The sequence below is a fragment of the Ischnura elegans genome, chromosome 12 (genome assembly GCF_921293095.1).
Source record: "Ischnura elegans chromosome 12, ioIscEleg1.1, whole genome shotgun sequence".
In the NCBI taxonomy this organism is placed as follows: domain Eukaryota; kingdom Metazoa; phylum Arthropoda; class Insecta; order Odonata; family Coenagrionidae; genus Ischnura; species Ischnura elegans.
Window position 1 is genome coordinate 94,340,460 of NC_060257.1, and position 21,562 is coordinate 94,362,021.

Below are 21,562 nucleotides of genomic sequence, written 5' to 3' on the forward strand. Positions count from 1 at the left end.
ATTATTTATTCTATATTTATTCTCATTACTTAAAATACAACCATGCTTGATTTAAATATTTCGAAGATGCTGAATATTTATGATGAACATATTCTATCAATGTTTGAAGAAGTTTATACTGTGTATTCTGCCTATTATAATGTGACAAAATGATAATTCTATGAACTAGACATGTCTAATGGCCGTGGTGTTTGTTGGAGATTGCCTCTGCAGATATATTTTTTGGGCCCTGATTAATGATTTTGCTTCTCTTGTCACAACATCATCACCCCGTCACTGTTTTCATCATTTTCAGTTGAGTGAGAGCCGGATGATCCCAAGTGTTACTTTGGAGAAGGGTGGAGTGGCCCTGCTCAGTGGTTCAGTGGCTATCTCTGTTTATTTGCTGGGTGAAGCACTTGGTCCTGTCAACGCTGAAATCCTCCAATGGGTGTTCTTTGCTGACAATCACCTCAGGCCATACGTCACGTGCATCGTCCACAAAGTTCATCAGGAAGGAGCACAGCAGGCGCTCAACAAATCCATTCTGTGCCTTTCCAAAGCCCTCGACAGGAGGTGGGTGGGTGCCTACAATTGCACATCAGTTCATTGTTTCTGTATTTTCTGATGTTCCAAGTGCACAAAGATTTTTTCCTTTTCACTGGAAAATGGAGTTCATGCCATTTATGTAATCAGCAAGTTCCTGCCAAGCAATTACTCATTTTCTGCTAGTAATAATGACAATAATATTTTATTTGTCATATGATTATGCTATAACACGTAAACACTTGATAAACCTGTAGGACATGCCAGGATACAAAAATACAAGAATAAAGAAAGAAAATACAATCATAAAATGCAAACAATGGATACAAGACATATGTTAAACATATCAGCCATCATTGAAATACCGTATAAGCGTGTGTAAGAGGCGCACACGTGTAAGAGGCGCACCCCTATTTTGAGCATCGAAGCTATGAAGAAAAAAATTTTGCGGCATATTTTTTATACTATCGCATGGAGTTGCAGATGTATGCCTGGAATTTTGACAGTTATCGAAATTTCCTCTTTCAATATTAATTGAAAAAGGAAATTTTGATAACTGCGGCGGTAATAGCGGCATAAGAGGGAGTAGAAAGAGTTCCGATCCTCTCTTCGCATACGCCGTTGCTCCACGATGCTTGTCCTATTCACGAAGAATTTTGTTTAAATGCTCTCGCAGGATTATTGCAATAGAATTGTAGCCTTGGAAAATTTTAAGGCAAAACACGACAGGCACATAGCATGAACCTTCCCAAGAGATTGGACAACAATCGGGGCAATCTCAGCGCCGTAGGATAATAACCACGTCGTACATTTAACGGAACCACTCTCGGCCCTCCATAAGTCAATGCCTCTGCCGTTTTTTTCCCTTTCCGAGACCCCACACGAAAATAGGAAAATATCAAGTTACAGGGGAACAATAGAAACGTGTTTCATCCCTACCCCATCTCACCAACCTACCTTTTTCGGTCTCAGGTTCAATTCTCCTAGTTTTTGGAGGCCAAATGCTAGGTGAGTCACCCGCTGAGCTCGAAGATATCTAGATATCTTTCAACAATTGTATAACACGCACAAGGTTCTAAAAAGAATGAGACCTAACGCGACATATATCTGACATCATTTAAGTTTTTTTTTGCTCTAATTGAATGACACAGAGATTTATAGTTAAAACAAGACTGCTAATATTCAACATAGTCCAAACAGCACAATTTCGGAAGAAACAAGCGTAGCATTAGTGCATTCAAACAAGACGAGACGGACTGAGAACTTCAGGTGATGCAAACTGCATATATCACATTGCTGCGCCGTCGCCCCTTCACTTTGAAGGCAACGACGTCACATGCAAGATCGGACGTGTTCTTCCCTTGCTCCTTCGCTCATAGCCTCGTAGCCTAAAATACGGAGGGGAGGGAGCTCGCTCCTTCCCCTCGACCACTCCTTCAGCGCCCTTCACTTATAAGTATTTCCGATTTCTTATATCCACAATTTAGTCCAACAATGAAAACACTCGTTCGAATTTTTTAAACCGCAGGTTTTGATACCAAAATAATTTTCAGTTGCAAAAATCCTCATATTAGCGTATGAAGATGATTTTTGAAAAATCAGGTCGTCAGCGTAATGGAAATTGCTCGGCAAGACAGATGTTGACTATTGACCAGGTATGTCCTTCAAAACTACGCGTTTTTCTACGTTTGATAACCGATTACTAAATGCAGTATAAATGCCGCGGGATGCCCACTCGTGGCAGTAAATTTAGCACGCCCTCCAGAGCAAAAAACCCCGCGCGATCTTTTCCGTGTTCACCTCTGGGGTACCGACGTGACGGCGTAATGCTTACAAGAAATTCAAACAGGAGCATTTTAAAAATACGTCACCAAGGGAGAAACTCCCCTGCCTGCCGCTTGTTTTTAACCCAGGGTTTCATATGACTGACTCACGCTTAAAACCAAGGCCACTCAGTTCCCCTTGGACTTGCGACCGGGGAAGTGAAGGGAGGGGGAGATAAGACGTTTGTGTAAGAGGCGCACCCCCATTTTCGGCTGCAATTTCTGGGAAAAAAAGGTGCGCCTCTTACACGCGCTTATACGGTATTCAGCAATTGGTTAAAAAAATTTTGATTTCGAATACCTGAGTGGATTACTCTTAAATGAAGCCATATTAATGTGACTCCAAAGCTCAAATGGGAGGTAGCTTATTGGGGGAGACCATCCACGATGGTCTCCCCCATGATGAAAAGCAGCCACCTGCTCCCATTGTGATGAGAGGCACAATTGTTGAGGGCCTCCAGTCTCTAAGTCTTCACAGGTTTCAGTATCACTTAAATGGCCTGCATTATTCAAGGATAGACCAATACGCCCTCAGAACACCATTGCCTTTTGTCAGTGAATACTTATTGGATGAATGAATTCACCTATCTCGCAGCTGATCTCTATATCTAAAGTTCGACCCACCATCTGCAACCTGGTGGATGCACCCTGTGGCTTTAAGCTCAGCCGCAAGCTAGCAAACATACAGTGTGTAATATCAATCACCAGATCTAAAAAAATAGTATCAAAAAAATAGTATTACGTATGTATCATATTTTAGTGGTGGGGAAGGGAGGGAGCGAGGAGGGATGGCAAACTCATCTTTGCCCCTCCTGACCAAACTCCTGGCTCCGGCCCTGAATATGCCCAAACTTTCTGTATTACCAAACTTTTAATGTCTTTGATTCTGACTGTGGTGTACCTTCCAGCAATGGTCCTAATTTCTTGTTATTCCAGTCATCATGTCATTCCTTCTTTCTTCTGTTAGATCTTTCCTTTTAGAATCTCAGACATTCTGGCCCCTCATAACTGCCAATCCCTCCCTCACTTCAACTTCATTTCGTCATTCCTTTTCTGTCTCTTTTCTTCCATGAGAAGGAACTCCTTCACTTGTTTAGTTGTTACGTTTTGATTCTCTACCAACCTAATGAGTCCCTCATATTTGTTTACAGGAAGTCCCGTCAAAATGAACATTGCGATTGCAGTATCGTCAAACTGTATTCCTCCTTAGGCTAGTTTCTGTTAGCTTTCTAAATTTTGGCTTAATATTAAGTCATTGTCATGTCATCAGTTTTTACGACTCTTAAAATTACTTTCAGAACGATGATGCTGTGTAGCGTTTTAAACGGAGTACACATCTCCTCCGAGGTAACCCATATCTCCTTTGTATTATCAATACTTCCTACTAGAGACGGGTCGGTTCTGGTTCTTTGTACTGCCGGTTCTTGGCCTGTGGGACCAGTATCAAGAACCAGTCGCTTAAAGTCGGTTCTTTGGAACCGACTTGGAATGATGGCGAGGATTTGAATTTGGCACCCAAAGCCAAAATGGTCTGCAGCATATTCAAGGCAGTGAAGAAAGATTAAAAAACGCATGTATTACTTTCCGATTGCATTTTGTCCACGTTTTTTTCTTTTGAGAGTTCCTGGCTAACATGCGCATTTAATGGTTTGTCAGTTTGTCACCCTCGCCAACATTTCCGTAGCCACGGCCGCTTCCAAACGAGCCGACTTTTCATCTGCCACCGTCCATGGCACGGCGCCACTCTTTTAATTTATCATTGATCTCAATGGATCTCTTCAAACCAGTTGAATCGCGTTGTTGACAGCACGGCAGCCATTTCAATCCGGCCCGGCGACAGCATAAAATACATTCAATACTGCATTGATACCACTTTCAGATGGAATGACATTTCGCCGGCTGCCATTCACGAGAAATTCAGGTGGCTTTCAGATGAGACGACTCTGCAACGGCGTGTGCCGTGCCGTGAACGGTGGCTGGCGGAAAATCATTTTGTATGAAAGTGGTCTTACGATTGACTCATGTACATATACAGTAATTCTTTGCCATACGAGCAAGATACATTCCGAGAACTTGTTTGTAAGTTGATAAACCTATGCAAGTCATCGAAAAGTGTTGTTATCCTACCGAATGCAGCACAACATTATAATTTTTTTGTTAGCTCTCAGCCGCTCAGTTTGTCCATGGTGTCACTGTACCAGCATTTTGAGAAGTTTATTGTTGAGGATATAAGAACTGTGACAGTGAAGCATACGAATAAGTTGTCAATTAAAGTAACAATGTAAGTTACATCGCAGAATACGTAATGCATTTTTACTCACAAATTACAACAAATAAACGGATGATGTCGTCATATGTGGGGGGAGTTTCACTATTGATCCATTAGAGCGACCCTTCAAAATCAACATCGATCACTACTGTTTTCAGTGAATGCCTGTTCCTGGCAATATTTCTGCCAAAAAAAGAATAGATTAGACCCAGATAGGGTAAAAATGTTGAATTTATTAAATAAAAACCTTGAGAAAGAGCCAGTGGCTGACTGATGTAATGTGACATATTTTTCGATCATGCATTCTTTAACTCTAAAGAAAAATACTCCAATAACTGTGCTTCTGTACCCATTACCTGTTGATATTTTTTTCTTTCAGCCTGTTCTTTCACAATGACAATGACGTTGACCTCTTCAGTGGAAAACTACTCTCCTTTATTACTCCATACTTCATAAAGGCTACAACAGTACTACACAACTCTCATTGCATCATTCATACGTGACAAAAAAAATTCTTTCCAAAACTGAAACAATTGACTGCTCTCTTAGCAGGCACAAAATATTCAAACAATGAATATAAGAAAGCATTTCTTAACTGTCAATTTTGGACACACTATTAAAAAGAGATTCATGAAATAATTAATATTAAATTAATATAAAAGATCGTGATCCATTACCCTCAACAGTAGATGGATGAATTCTTCACGGGATTCCCACCAGGTTAGCTGTTCTGTCAGAGCCGACGTTCAATGGGAAACTCTGCCATTGCCATCGGGGTGTTGAGTGAGGATGATGGCAGAGTAAGAGCCATTGAAACGTTGGCTCTGACAGAACAGCTCACCTGGTGGGAACCCCGTGAAGACTTCATCCACATTGTGAGTCAGGAAAGCACCAAGTCTTACACTCAACAGGGGAGTTCAAATTCAATTGCAAAGTAACAACAATTGGATAATGGTCGGAAAGATCTAAGGAGATTGCCCAAGTTGACACTTCACTGTTATCAAATTAGAACAGCAAGTCGATGTCATGTCAACCGTTCCTGTATTCATTTTTGCAACTCATTGAGATAAATGAAAAACGTAACTTCGTATTACTCCAGTAGGGATTCTCCAAAGCTGAAAATGAACACGATATGTAGCCGCATTCTTTCCTAGGCGCTCCCAGCAAGGACGAAATTTGACCTTCGATTGCCTCGAAAGCTTCTTACGTCATTACCATTTAGCGGACGGCGAATGAATCATCGCGAGGCTCCAATGACGTTGGGGCTACGCAATCATACGTGATTACCGTACGGAACATGTGAAGTAATTACGTGGGGACATGATTTGGAGCAACATGGTTTGTAAATGTTAAGCTCCGTCGCTGTTATCAGTCTAGCTTTGTTCAATGCTCATTGTAATGCGATACCTATTTTTTGATTCTGTCTATTGAACTTTATTGTAGGCAGGCTTTGTTATTTGAGAAACTAGACTGTAAGTAGATGAATTTGAGATCAGAATTATCTTCAATACTGAGGTTGTTCTGCCCAAAGTCAAAAGACGACTGCATAATATCAAAATTAGCAGCCTCTTGTGGCTGGGGTTACGCTGCACAAAATCAAAAAACTGCGTAAAATCAAGAAAAGCCGTAAAATCGAAGTTTCACCATTTCAATTTCCTATGTTTTCCGGCCGGACTTGAGTGTCACTGCGTAAAAATAAGACTTTATGTAAAATCAAAGTGCGTAAAATCGAAGTTTTTCTGTAGCATGAATATGCATATAGAATGAATTACTATCTCTAATATCAGAGACTTTTTTTGAATGATGCTGCAACTGACTTGAAAATTCTTCCTGCAAAGAGACACACATTGTGTTTGAATGTATACTTGTTAATTCATCTTTTTCCTAAAAAGATGCATATTACTTAAATCTTTTTCTCAACCATTGAATTATTCTCATAGTTAGGCTCATCTATTTTCACCTATTGTGCTGCTACAATCATGTATTGCTTGTTCTATCTGCATCTTTGGATGTCTTTTCTGCCTCTATTTTCCCGTCTAGCATTGAGTGCTCATAAAAGATGCATTTCTCTCTTACTTTGCAGGATGTACTTTTGTGGTGGCCGTGTTTCACTTGCGGATTTGGCCATTTTCAGCGCCATCATTCCCATAGCTAAATCACCAGATCTGCAGCATGTCTCAGAATTTGTCCCCTACAAAAATATGATGAAATGGTTTAGTCTCATACGAAATATGAGGCTAACGGCCAGAGTCATCCAGTTGTTGTAACTGGAGAATTGTTCCTTGGATACCTTATGCAATTGCTACCATTGCATAGAATTCCTCTGTTTGGCTGTACATTCTTGTTTGCTGGAAAATATGAAAAGTTGTGTTTTTATTCTTGACTTGAAGTTTCCACTTTTTATTTTATACAGTGTGAAGTTGGAAAACTTGAGAGTTGAAAAAATATCTCTTTGGACTTCACAAATAAATGTTGGCTGCTTGCAGCAAAAGTTTGACTAAGATCTTAAGCAATATGTATGTGTAAGTTCTTAGGGATCTGTGTCTCAGTTTGATTTGCAATAAATATTTTTGTGAATGCAGTTTTCCTTCTAGTATCTTATCAGCCATGTGTCAAATCAATTCCAATCATGATTGCTTGTCAATTTTCTTCAACAAAGCCTTGGGAGTAAGTTTATTGTTATGTACATTTATCCAAAATACGGGCCAATTCCCCCCTCATCATAAGAAAATTACTTCTGAAAAACTTTAATGCTTTGAGCAAAAGCAGTTTCTATGATTTAGCTAAGCCATTTCTTATGTTGAGAAGAAGTGTGTGCTATAAAAGTTTCAATACTTTTCAATAACATTTCACCTAATATAGTTCCCCTTCTATGCCCATAATCCCTGAGAGAAATGTAATAGGGTGGTTTCCTATTATTTTTTTATTGCCTAAATCGAAAGATTGTTACTCCTGGAGTACGCATTTCATGCTCTTAGATTTTCGAATTATGATATCTATTTTTCGCGATTAAATGAACAGTGAAAATTTTCAAGAGCGCGAAAACGCGAGGAATGATGGGAAAAGTCCATGTGACGTATTTCTGGTTCCCATTGCCGCTCTATGAGGTGACCTTGAGGCGAGGCTTGAGCACTGATACGACGCAGGCTGCTAGCATGTGGCAAAGTACCCTGCTAGCAGGTAGCGCTTGGCTTAAATATGGATTATTACTACCTTTTCAAACGAAGGAAACTTTCCGACCTTAGACAATTTTAATTAGTGATAATTAAGAGATGTTCCCCTGAGCTCTGCGCCTCGTGCATGCATTGGTAATCTCAGACGATGTAAAACTCCTATCTATTCGTATAGAAATTGGGTCCCTGTGACGTCACGTGGAGTGGAATCGCATGGGTGCCAATCTGGCCTTTTCCAAATGAGGATAAAAATTTACCATTGCCATTCGTCAAACCGGTATTTCTAAAACCAAATAATATGTATATTATGAATACACTAATGGTGGGTAACGAATCGCAATCAATGCATTTCGTTTCCTTTGATGAAGGAAACTATCCTATTGAGGGTCCACACTTGAATTTAGTGACTATAATTAGACTACCTCAACGTCACCATCAAGGAATCAATGGTGTCAAGATGAACATAATTATTTCCTTTTGGAGGGCTACCAAACATAAAGCAAATTTGGCTCAGTTGAAATTTAGAAGTTTAGCCAATTATAATAGGCATTAATATCTCCAAAACAGGATTTTTGGTTGATTTGGTAACCATCAGTATGTGGGAGGAGAATGCATCTTAATCCATTTATGCCGAAGGTTTGAAATTTGCAAATTTTACCCTGATTTTTACGTATTGTAGATAAAAATATGTATGAAAACAATATCCGAAAGAAAAAATATTGTATATTTTGCCAATTATTAATTATGAGGTGTTCCAAAAATGGAACACTAGGCAAATCCACTACCATAAGGAACTCAATGGTAACTAGCAAAACATTAGTTTCAGACAGTAATTAACTCACAGTTAACCAGTGAGTTAATAACTGTCTGTGAGTTAACTATCCAGGTGAACAATTAACATGGAATGATAAATTGCATGTTTACATTGAAAATTGTTTTTTTTTTTTTGACATTGGACACAGCGAGTTTGCTTTCCTTGCTTTACAATTGTATGATTCATACCGTCATGATATGAGTCAAGTTTATGATTCATAGATGGTCTCCCTTTCCCACCAGGCTCAGTAGTATTACCATATGTCTCTATATAGTGACAGACCACACGGCGACGTAATTAAAAAAGAATTGGCTTCACATCGTTTATTTTAAGAAATTGCCAAGGATTTTGTAAAACCAGCTCAAAGCAGAATAACGGAAGGCTTGAGTACCATTTCTTTCCGTGGATTGATGCTTGATAGTTGACAATATTTTCATCAGCTCGGTCCAATCCTCCCATATACTGATTATAGACCTTGATTAAATTTGGCTGAGTAAATTGTATCTTTTTTTCTGCTTTTGAGAAAAATAACTGACCTGTTGCAAAGGATTGACACTGACACCAGAAGATGCAACTGTCTCAACACAGTTATCATTCCATCTATTTGTCTACGCGATCTTTTCTCGCTGTGCCTGTTGCTTGGTGGCCCATTGAATGAAGTTTATCAGGGAGTGAAATACTTGTGAAAAAGTTGTCAAACACAAAATGGTATTTACCAGGATGTTGCATTGTGAGTGCCTCAGTAAATTGCAAAACAAATGAAGCACCCACACCATATTATTGGTATTGAGTGTTCGGGTTTTTTCCTTGATAAGGCTGAAACGTAGCCTAGACGCATTGGACCACACCAGAATACACCAGAATATATATCCAAACCGAATAGGCTTACCCCAAATGAACAGTTTGCACCCGTGACGACCAAAATAAGGAATCATGGCCTAATCAAAGCTGAATTATATTTCATTTGGTACAAATTTCATACAGATGTCATTCAGTTGCTCAATGAGAGGTCGCAGCTTGGAAAACTTGTCTATGCGGTTCAAGCTAGAATTGTCTTCAGCATGCAAATTTGAAAATGTTGTCTCCAATCGATCACGTGTCATTGCACCACTAACTAAAGAATTATAGGAATCTGGTCTTTACTCCCAAAACATATGCCATCACGGAACAGAGACTCCACCACACCAGAATTTATACCCACTCAGGAAAATTATTCCCAAAAAACAACGACACTCACCGACAGTCAGTTCAAGGTTTACGCCCTTATCCTACTGGCTCAGCAGTCGGATTGGCTTTCTTCCATTTGCGCACCGTTGGCGCAGCGAGGGGGGGATTTTGGGGGATAAAACCCCCCCAAAACTCAGATAAATTTTTTAATTCAATCCATTTTACTTCATTGGATAAATATTACTTCTACAATAGTGCAAGGATTAATAAAATATCCCTCAAAAGCTGTAAAACTCACAATTTTGAACCGTTTATCATAAAAATTTTCTCGGGGAGGCCACCCGAACCTCCCGTATTCCATACCCCCAGAATTAGTTGCACCTTAACCCCCCCCTAACCTTTATTCCTAGCTGCATGCCTGTTGCGCACAACTTTGGTTACCTATTTTCTTTGAGCAAGAAGAGGCTCCGGCGAATCAGAAGCCGATACAAGGTCATTTTCAGTAGTATCACCATCTGGTATCAGCAAAAGGTCAGCATAGTCAAAGTTATCATCATAAGAACCATGAATGAGATGAGCAGGAGCATGCAGCAATCAACCGGGAAGATTATTAGCTGTTCCAAATGTAATGGCTTACTTGATTCAAAATTAAAGTGAACATTTCGGAGTGCCTGAATGCATGCATAATAGTAGTGGATTTGCCTAATGTTCCAAAAATGGAAAACTGTTAAACCCTTATAACTAAAACAAAATACATTTTTTCAAAATTGTCTTCTTAAAGCACAATAGATTTACTATTACTGAACATGCAGGGAAAGATTTACAACATTCGGGCGTAATGGTAAATACATATAACATTTGAGGTGGTTTCGGAAAAACTGCCTTGAACAAAAAGACCGACATTTTTCAACACACTGGATGCGATGGGTTGGCAAAACTGACTAATTCTTTGCGACCCGTAGTACAATATACCTTTACAAAAAGGTATAGAAAGAAAAACCATGGCATATTGGTGTGTAATGAGTCGTAGTCATTAACACTTTCAATGCTGACCATGTAAAACTCAAAATCGACCCCCGGTGCGGCTGTCGTTTTTTAATGCAAAACGCATGCATGGGTGCCAAAAGAGCTGGGAAAAATAATGAAAAAATTTTCTTGGCCCTAATTTGTTAGCTATGAATTTTTTTATTTATGACGTGATATCACGTCACCAGCACAGCGGGATATTAACGTGATGCGGGTTGCATACTGTCGGCTTCTTCCCCGCGCCACCGTTTTCTTTCAATTTTTTTTCTGCGCTATGTATCCAAAAAAATACGAGGAAAATGAATGTGTAATGTTCTACTGGTATCGCCATTGTTATTTTGCCACTGCCTTAGGGAAATTTTTGGCTTAGATGAATGTATTGCAAGTTATAAGTACAAGGAGTCGCCATGAACAGCTGTTTGATTGTGATGGTAATTCTGGGCAAGATATTTCGGCGTATTTCTTGTGCTAGTAATCCTAAGTATCTGAGTAGGGTTCTATAATATTGAATAATTTCTACATTTTCTTCTGAAGCCACTATTCTCGTCACAAATTCCTTTACTCGTTTCTTCTTTTCAGCTCCAATTCCTTTCTTCACATACGACTACCGGTAAGCATCAGATATTTTACAAAAATGGTTTTCACATACCATTATGTAGTCCCTTCACTGCAGGTGCTTGAGATGGTTGGCACTCCGCTTTCGAGATTATTTTCCATCGGTGTATTAGGGTGTCTCTTGACGTGCACCACTCCTGCTGGCTGTTCTAAGGTTGGAGGGGGTATGGAGATGAAGCGAGGGGTGATAGTAAAATTTAGTCGGTCCGCTTGTAAGAACTAGGAATAGCTTTTTTGGGAGTGCCATCAGCACATCAAAAAAATGAGGAAGGTATGAGGAAAGATTTTGCTGACACGTGTCCTTTTTGGATCGTTGGGGTGGAGATTCCGGTGCCGAAATAATAATGGATGTGGAAACAGAAATAATCAACCCATAACTTCCTCATTACTATTTTCTGAACTCAAGCAAAAAGCATATTTATGCAACATGATGTGACCGAGTTCAAAGTTAATACATAAAAACTGGAACTCTTAGTATTTGCAAGCAAATATCTTACAAGTAATCTTCATTTAGGCCACGTATCGCGGTTCTAACTACGAATATTCTGCGAAAATCTGAAAATGATGTAAATTTTTACAGCTATAATATTTTTTCATTTTGTGCATAGTAATATCAATTCGAGTAAACCATTCAATGATACGTTTTGCTAGGAATAGATTTGCAGCATCTATGCCCCTTATTACTTACCCGATTACCGAAAGCAATGATGGCGTTTTCTTCTAATTACACGAGGGAAAGACTAATTCCATCGTGCTTGGAAATCTCTAGTTACTTCTTATTTATGTAAGAGCCCTAGTTTATCAAAAAAGGAATCACATGACATGAAAAAAATATTATATTTACCCAAAACAAATTCAATACAATCGAAATGATGACCATTTTCAAATTATATATTATATACAACTACGTACAGTAATGTATGTTTTACCAATGAAGGAAATACCTCTCTCACAAATTTTATAACAATATATTTAATCTATAATGCTATTTGCAGTATATGATACAAAAATATATAATACTATTTATGCCTTCTTATGAAAGAAAGAAAAAAACTTGGGACAGAGTAGAGGAGAATTCTTGCAGCCAGTGTAGATATCTGCGGTTTCTTTCCTACGCCCGAGAGTGCTTGCACCGCAATAGTGCAATACTTGCACCACCGATACTTCTTTCTGCCACCTTCCTCTTGGATGAGTTCAGGGAAGTGGGATTGAGATAATGATGGTAAAAGTGGCTTGGGATAAGGAATGTAGGATGGAAGAATAAAGGATCTAATGACTCCCAGGAATTTATAAAGGGAAATATTTCCGGCGGGTTCACGATACATGAAAAAGCATGCATAGTTTCGGGAAGGAAGTATTAGGGAATCAATGGAGGAGTGAAATGATTCCAAATGGACAGTTTTTTTTTTAGAGGAAACACTCAGGCTCTGAATCGTTTTGGCCGGTGTTCGGTGAAAAATGAAGTGCTTGAAGAATGCTGAAGAATCAATCATGACTCATGAAAGCAAACCAGGTCAAACAAGATAGCAATGCTCCATTAGTCGGATATATTGGTTATATGAATATCTACCTAGTGAAATATTAGGCCTATGAAGGTAAATCTCTTCATAGGTCATTGTTTCCAATTCCTAACCTATTCTTTCGGAGATTACTAGAAAGTATGTATGTATACGAAAGAGGGTGTCTGGGAAAAGGAGACGCAAAAACACTTGGGTCGTTGGAAGGGGGTGGAATGGTGAGAGCTGGGTTTTCTATGAAAGTGATATTTTGAGGGGTCACTGAACTACGGGTCCACCGCAAAGGACGTTGGGATGGAGAAGGACTGACGGTATTGTTAGAGGGTTCAGGGAAAGAATAGGACAAAGGGGATGGGCCAGGGATTGACATAAAGGGATCGGGCGTAGAAGGAGGCAACGGAGTATCTGACTGTGAGGGTTCAACCTCCTCTCCACCCTCCTCCTCTCTAAACTTCTAGCTCGGAGTCTTCAGAGAATGCCTGATCCCCATCTCTTCCAGGAGCTCCCGCTATTCCTTCTTCGTGTACATTCGCCTAGAGAAGGCAGAGAGCTAAAAAAAGGAAGGATGGAAAAAAATATCTATATTTTCGCTAAATATTATAAAAACGTAATAAACAATTAATAAACACACATAATTAAGTTCCAGATGGTAAATACATATTATGTGTAAAATAAAACTCAAATAAAATTTGTCATATTCACGCATTAATAGAAATAAATAAAAATAATAGCATAAAATACAGGGGGAATATGAATGGAAATTGGCTTACTTTAAGATAAAAGAAAAAATTTCTCCCGATCCTCCTAGGAAAGGTTGCTTGAAACGGCGTTCACAAATGCGCTGCTAGATCCCTGCTGAACAACTTCATCATCATCATCACTGGTCAACAATCCTAGGATTGGTTTGACGCAGCTCTCCACTCAGTTCTCCTATCAGCTAATCTTTTCACTCCTATGTATTTCTTCTCTTTCACATCTCTCTTTACTTGTTCAACTTAGAGGCGAAAAATGTCATAATAGAACTGAACCGAGCTCTTACAGAGGGCCGGAACCCTCGGGGTATGCATGACGTGATATCACGTCATCAGCACCAGAGGATAGCGCACCATGACGTGATATCACGTCATGCCGCACTCAAGGTGTTAAATTAGAAAGTTGCGTCAGGTGTTCCAAAAATGGAACACTAGGCATAAATGGGTTAACCTGTCCAAATGTGATGTCCATACCTAAGAGGAAATCGCCACTGGCACTCCAGTGCAATCCTCAGACAGGTTAAGATGCAGTTTCCTCTTATGATGATGGTTTTCCCAGCTGACCATAAAACAAAATTTGGAGAAGTGAACTCTTATTTTGATTTGCTGTAGGAGATACAGGCACTTCAGATATAGGTGATTGAATAATCTACGGCTGTTGAACAGTTGAAAGAGAACGAATTCCCCAAGACCGTACTCTTTGCTGGGCAAAAACTGGGGGGGGACGGGAAGTTACAACGCTGACAGTGGGGTGATACACGAAAATTAAGCTAAAACCCTATGAAACAAGCAATCGCACAGCTCACTCACTCACTTAGCAGATATGCTCTAAGGAACAAATTTCAGGTACCTAGGTCTCAATCACACATCCAGGTTTATGAAGTTTCCGCTTATGCCAGTGACCCATTCACACAAAAGAAATGGACAAAAATATAAAATTAGGAGAATCAGGCTCACTCTCACTTACCTCGTGGAATTTATTTTCTTTCAAAGTACTTTAGATGTCTTGATTGTCAATCATCAATCAAGAGTCCATTTCTTTCCTGTTTGGTGTGCAATCCGTAGATGATGATTCATTGTGACCTGCAATCCAATGATTTCAAGCACTCAAAGTGCACACAACACGATCCTTTTGCTACTGATAAATGAAACACTTCAACTCATGAAGTACAGTGGCAGAAAATATAAATGCAAAGCTCATTGGCGTCTGAAAGTGGCCACTTCAGGAACTAGTTGTGGGTGTAGTGGGCAAAGAATCATATAATGAATCAGAGATTCCATCGATCAAATCTCAGCGATGGATGATTCGTCCCTTCACACACAATACATCACTGACCCATAGCTTCTTTATTATTATTAACCATGTTAACTAACTTGTTAAAAACTACCTACTTCATACGCAAACTTTGTATCCTGCTTATCGACTTAGTGTATATTGAAAGGCTGGCTGTCCCTCTATAGCTAACGTCAAGAGCAAGGCACGCATCACGGAGCTGGAGAAGTTGGTTGCGGAGACACACACTCGGGTAATGGGTTGTGGGGAGCTCCCAAGGTCTTGGGGTCGTAGCCTCTCTTCAAAGACCCCGCAAAGCACCATAGTGGTTCCATAACCATAGGCGGGATAAAATGCCACGCCCTCATGGCTTCTCTTGCCAGCGCAGGGAGGTATAGCTTATTCCCTCTCCAGAACCTCTATGGTCAGCACCAAGGTGGTGTCCGGGTATGCTTGGGGCATAAACAGATGCTGTGTCCCTAGAGAAGACGGTGTAATCCTCAGGTTGCGGGATGACCTGAGGCCCAACTAGGTGGTTGTGCCCCAAAGGACGATGGCATGGCCAAGAGGGGAAAGCAGAGGCTACTCCCATCCTTGTTCACAACAGTTTGCAGTATTGTCGGAGTACTATGGTTCATGCTGCATTGTGATAGGGCTGAACTTTCACTAGTCATTGATGGGAGAAAATATTTGCTATATTACTTCTTAATACAATCAATTATCATTTCCATGAGAAAATGAATGCATTAAATATATTTTTAAAATATGATGAAATTACCTCGGCAATGCATAGCCCCAGCTTGCTTATTATTTTGGTAAACTATGGTCAAAAGAACAACTTTCGCCGATACTCCGTCATCTTCGCTGCACAGCATTGGTGTTGTTCCATTACTTGTTTACGTGCTCTCATCCTCTGAATTCTACGCTATATGATGGATACGTCGATATAAGATTGACGCTAAGAACCTGAAGAGGTGAATGTTACATCAATTACATCGAAATCAGCTACTTAGCCGGGAGTTTTTCTAGTGGGTGAAGTGATATTGTCCATTTTGCTGAAAACCATGTGGTTTGCAATGAATCAACTCTCCACGATTGATTCCGACGACTTGTAATGTACTCCTTGCAAAACACATGATGGTTGAAAAAGGGCATATCTTTATTTTTACTCTATTAAGAGTACGGCGATATCTAAAGATCTTCGGAATTCTATTAAAACTGACCTCAAATGGGGTGAGGAGCATATGCTGAACATGAATTATCACCTGGGATGGTGTGCAGTTGCTTAGTAAGTACTCAACTTCTCAAAAAATAAATCTCACAAATTTAAACAGTCAGATTTTGGTTGTGCACTGTATTAGCTTTGTTAGTATGTAATGTGTATGTTCCTTGTCATTTCAGAAAGGAAGCCAAAAAGAGGCAAATGAATTGAGCGGCAATGCCTTACCAAGAGTTTCCAGTCATTTTTATGTTTGTAATCCTGAGTATATTTGTATTTTTAAATTTCTTTCCACATCGTATAAGTTTTATCTAAATTTAAATTGTCATTTATTGTGCTCCACGGAGTTAGAACTTAAACTTCATCAACAAAAACTATCGAGGTGGGCATATGTGTGGTAACTTGACAAATAGTACTAAAGTAAAATTTGGTGGTTTTTATGTGAATTGCCAGTTGATATGCAGAATAGTATTTGTCAATTTTTCTCATAGAATCTAAGTGCTTTGATATCAATGTTTTGAGCATTATCAACTTTGTTTTTATTAAGGAAATGGAACGTAACAAATTAAGAAAGTGTGTGTTAGGAGTATTGTTTATCTTTTCTTTGACTTTTCAACATTCGAATGAGTGTAGTCGTTTTGGCCACAGTTATATCTCGATCTATGTTGTTTTCAGGTTGGATCAGTCAACCATTGGCGCAGTGAGGGGGGGTTTTGGGGGTTAAAATCCCCCCCAGAGCTCAGAGAAATATTTAAATTTAATTCATTTTACTTAATAGGATTGATATTGCTAATAGAATGGTGTAAGGATTAATAAAATATCCCTCAGAAATCTGTAAAACTCACAATTTTTCAATCGTTTATTTTAAAATTCGGCAATTTATTAATCTCGCACCCACCGCTTATCCTGGTGGGCATTCCAAACCACCACACACCTATTAGTTGCACCTAACCCCCCCCCCCCCCCCCCCCAGCCTTAATTCCTGGCTACGCCCCTGCAGTCAACTAATATCTTCACAAACACCCAAAAAGGGAACTATGTATCTTTGCTAATTGGCCTATCTTGATTTAATTCTGCTTCTTGTTTTCAATAAGATCTACAGGGAATACAATAGCCACATCTAGGTTGTCAATTATTGATTCAAGGAAAGAGTATTACAGTAAAAACTGTGCTATGGCAACTTCACCGCGACTCTGCTATGGCAGCTGCACTGTGGCCGTGCTATGGCAACTGCACTGTAACTGTGCTATGGCAACTGCACTCAGGGGCGCCGACTTATAAAAAATATTGGGGGGGCCCATATCGGGGGTCTTACCCCGGGAAGAGGTTAAATTCAAAGTGTGTCTCTGCGCCGTAACACTACCATAATTCATACCACTTTTTTCAGTTAACCTGCTTACTACCTCAAAATAATTTGTTTTAACACATTATTGAATGCATTTTAAAAGGTATCTATCGTCAAACATGGGAAAATACCGATATATTTTTGTGATGTTTTCCAAAGCATAATATAACTTAATTATTTTCCTGAATTATTGAGGGGGCTCAGCCCCCCCTAACGAATCTTTAAGGGGGCTCGGGCCCCCTCAGGCCCCATGGAGTCGGCGCCACTGACTGCACTGTGGCTGTGCTATAACTGTACTGTGACGTTTCAATTTAAGTGCAGTCTAATTAGAGTCACAGTACAGTCCCTTTAGCACAGTCACAGTGCAGCTTTAGTAGTCGCAGCACAGATATTTTTTTATTAGCGCTTGGAACCTGGCATTAAATAGGACGAGGAAGGAGGAAAAATCCCGGACCAATCAGTGACCACCTAGGTGAAGGAGGAGGGTATATATATCGAAACACCGCGACAACGGCATCATCAGCCCTGAGGATGTTGGGAAAGTCTCCCAACGAAACGTCGGCCTACAACATGCAGACCCTGACCCGGTTGGAAACCCGAGAAGCTTTCATCCACATATGGGATCCGGTTCAGAAAGACTTAATCCGTGAACTGGATAAAATACAAAGGAAAGCTGCGCGGTTCGTTGAAAAGTGCTACGGGCTTACACACAGCGTTACCCAGATGTTAAGCGATTTAGACTGGGAGCCGCTGGAGACTTGGAGGCTGCGCAGTGCGTGTAAGTCGCCGTGGATCTCTCATCGTCGTCTCTCGTCCGCCGATAGAAAAAATTGCGCAGAAAAAAGGAAGAACTTAGGCCGCACGCTTCACTCCTTTCGCATACCCACGCCGACTGAGCACCGCGTCGTTTCCCTGATCTCGACTGTGCCTCAATTATTGGCTCGGATGCAGGATCCCCTCCACGTCACGTCTTATCGGCCATGTAGTACTTCCTGAGGCCGAAGAGGTGGGGAACGATAGGAAAGGAGGAAACGCTAAGCTTGTGTGAGATGAAGAGAGAATATTTCGGCCGCCTCTTACATAGGCTTAGATTGCTTGTACTATTGAGAAAGATATCTTAGGCAGTGACAAGGAGAGCATAATATTAGAGCCCCACGATATTACCAGGTCCAACAGAAGCGATAAATTAAGAGAGATATTATTCTTCCGAACAGATAGATATGGGAATTTGTTTTTCCCCCGAACCATAAACGACTTTAATAAATGCTATTCGTAATTTTGTTTGAGTATCTGCTTTTTATATTTAGATGACAGGTGTCCTAACACCCCCTGCGACACGCCTTTTTAAGCGGCTTGTGGGGTAGTAAGCAGACGTAGATGTAGATAGCGACGTTTCTTTCTAATCTTTACAATTTCGCAAAACCTAGCACGAGGTCCAGAGGATGTTGCATGGCTACTGAATTCTTATGCGCTCATTTATGTGTTGAAATCCAGCTCACTTTTTCATTGGGCAATTTAAACTGAAAAACAAATATTCTTCTAATTTAGATGCTGCTAACCCGTACCCCAGACGGCACAGGAAGTTTTCGTACCTGAATACGAGGGTGGACCATCAAGATACAAAAATCGCGCTTAGGAAGTTACTAAAAAGGTTTTGTTTCTTTATTTCCTTTAATGACGAAAAAAGATGCAAGAGGACTGGCAAATTCATATGCATCGATAAAATTGTATCTCATCGATAAAACTGTATTCGGTCTGGGACTATATTTTCTTTCGCGGGTGGTGACATCGTGCCATATCCTCCTAGAAAGATCACATGCCTTCACAAGCCGTTGGAGATCGCATCGTTTACGTCACGTCTCACCACATTTCAGGGATTTTTGTGGTTAAGTTTGTGAAAAATAGAGTGTCTGGTAATGGTGAAGTTTCCCTTATTCTTTAATTTCATTCACTGGGCTTCAGAAACGTGTTTGTGAGATATTTTTGTTAAAAATGCCTTTCGTGTGTGTATTCCCTGTCGATTTCTGAAACAACAATGCCTGTTCGCTGTCCGTTTGAAGTCTGTTGATAGCCTGTTCGAGATTAGTGAACAGGGTATAAACAGCCAACGAACAATCTCGGGTCACTCACAAGTAGGAACAACTTACGAACAGCCTACCAACAGTTTGTACTCTGTTTGCAGCTTGTTCCTTAACAGGCAGGAAACAAGCATTTCGGGAACAATAGTGAACAAGCTTTTAACAGGCAGGGGCCGGTTGGTAGTATGTTTCACCGAACAGGGAATGAACAGACAACATGTTGTCTGCAACTGCAGTGAACAAACACTAAACACCCTATCGATTTACGTAAAAATAATGCCTGATCGCTGTCGTTTGGAACCTTTTGGAGATTTTGAGAACAGATTATGAACAACGTACGAACAATTGTTTCAAGTTTCGGAATTTGGACAACAATTTGGATTAATCCAAATTTAATTGAGTACAAGGAAGTTTGATTGAATCCAAAGAAAATATCATATCTACTTAAACAGTAATTATACACGGTTGAATTCATTATCACGATTACCATCAACCACGGATGACGGTTATTGAAGTGAGCACGCAAATTATATTACCTATCCGCTCGGCTTACGCACGTTAAATACTTTACTTCGCCAATTACAGGCAGGGGCCGTATGTTTCAGCCAAAGAGTATGTACTCTGTGGTTTCAGCGGACTGGGAACGAACAGACAACAGTGAACGGACAGTCAACAGGCAAGGGCCGGTTCATTGTCCGTTTCACGGTACAGGGGTACAGGGTACGAACAGAAAACAGTGAACAGCTAGTGAACAGGTTCTCAACAAGGACGGAAAGATAGCGTGGTGCTGCTACCTACCTATAGAAGATAGCAAACGCAAACAATGACGCCAATAACCGATACCGTTATCCGGACAGTTTACGAGCACATGGTCGACTGTGTAGTGGTGAAGTTGTTGGTTGCGGAGAAAACAGTTATTTATTTGAGTATTATTTAACCTGTGCTAAATGCCCGCAGTGACGAATTAAGTAATTCGGGCATCCATTCAGTGATAGTGAAAGTCGTGAAGTGATATTTGTTCTTGAGTGTGTTTATTTAATAATTTATTGTGTCTCTTAAGTTTTTGAGCAAGTACTGAGATTTGTATTGTATTTGTATTATGCGTATGTGCGTTACGTCGCCAATAAGAACCGACAAACATTGTCAGAGGACTGTCTTTCTTGTAGGTTTGTTTGTGAGAAGTGAAATCATCGTGTTCAAAAATATTCTTTAAAGGCGTGTTTCTCTTTTAAAATCACACGTATTATGTTGACATAGTGCAGAATCCGAGTTGTATTAATTTAAGGAAGTACATATTTCTTTGATGAAGGCATGTGAAATATTTTGTTGGTGTAGTGGTTGTTCTGTTAATGATGACAAAGCTTGCTTTTCTACAACTATTCAAGATGTTTATAACTATAATGGAATATGTGGAAAAGCACAATAAAAGTTTTTCTTACAATCATTCAAATGAATTTCAACTTTTAATTCTATTTTAACATAAATTATCTCTTGTCTATTATGCCCAACTTAGCAACAGCGAACAGTTAAGGAACAAAGTATGCGCATAGGGAGAGAACAGACAAATAACAGTCTTCTCACAGACAAGGAACAGACAAGGCGTTCCAATTTACATTCTACGAACAGTCGCCTGCCTGTTCTCTCTTGGTCAAGGTACAGGGAACTAACAGCCGAAGAAAACAGGCAATGAACTGACAGCGCACAGTCCCCTGCCTGTTCATTGTCTGTGGTCCAACAGGTAAGGAACAGAGAATGCCGCTTTCTTAACAGGGAGGGAACAGACAAGTAACCCTTTCCTCACAGACAAGGAACAGACAAGGCGTTCCAATTTACATTCTACGAACAGTCGCCTGCCTGTTCTCTCTTGGTCAGGGAACAGGGAGCGAACAGCCAACTGACAGACAATGAACAGACTTTATTGTTACAGAAATCGACAGGGTTGTCGGGATGTAATGGAAACTCCGGG

The 21,562-nt window shown here is 40.1% G+C and overlaps 1 protein-coding gene across 2 annotated transcripts in view; it reads left to right on the forward strand.

The window, feature by feature from the left end:
* Positions 1–7,198, forward strand: part of LOC124169056 (alanine--tRNA ligase, cytoplasmic) — a 253,582-nt gene extending 246,384 nt beyond the window's left edge. For both annotated transcript variants that reach the window (XM_046547527.1, XM_046547526.1), the window contains exons 21-22: positions 296–555; positions 6,701–7,198. In XM_046547527.1, coding sequence (XP_046403483.1) covers positions 296–555; positions 6,701–6,884 — 444 coding nt within the window. In that variant the 3' untranslated portion in view covers positions 6,885–7,198. The remainder of the gene's footprint in view (positions 1–295; positions 556–6,700) is intronic.
* The last annotated feature ends 14,364 nt before the right edge of the window (positions 7,199–21,562 follow it).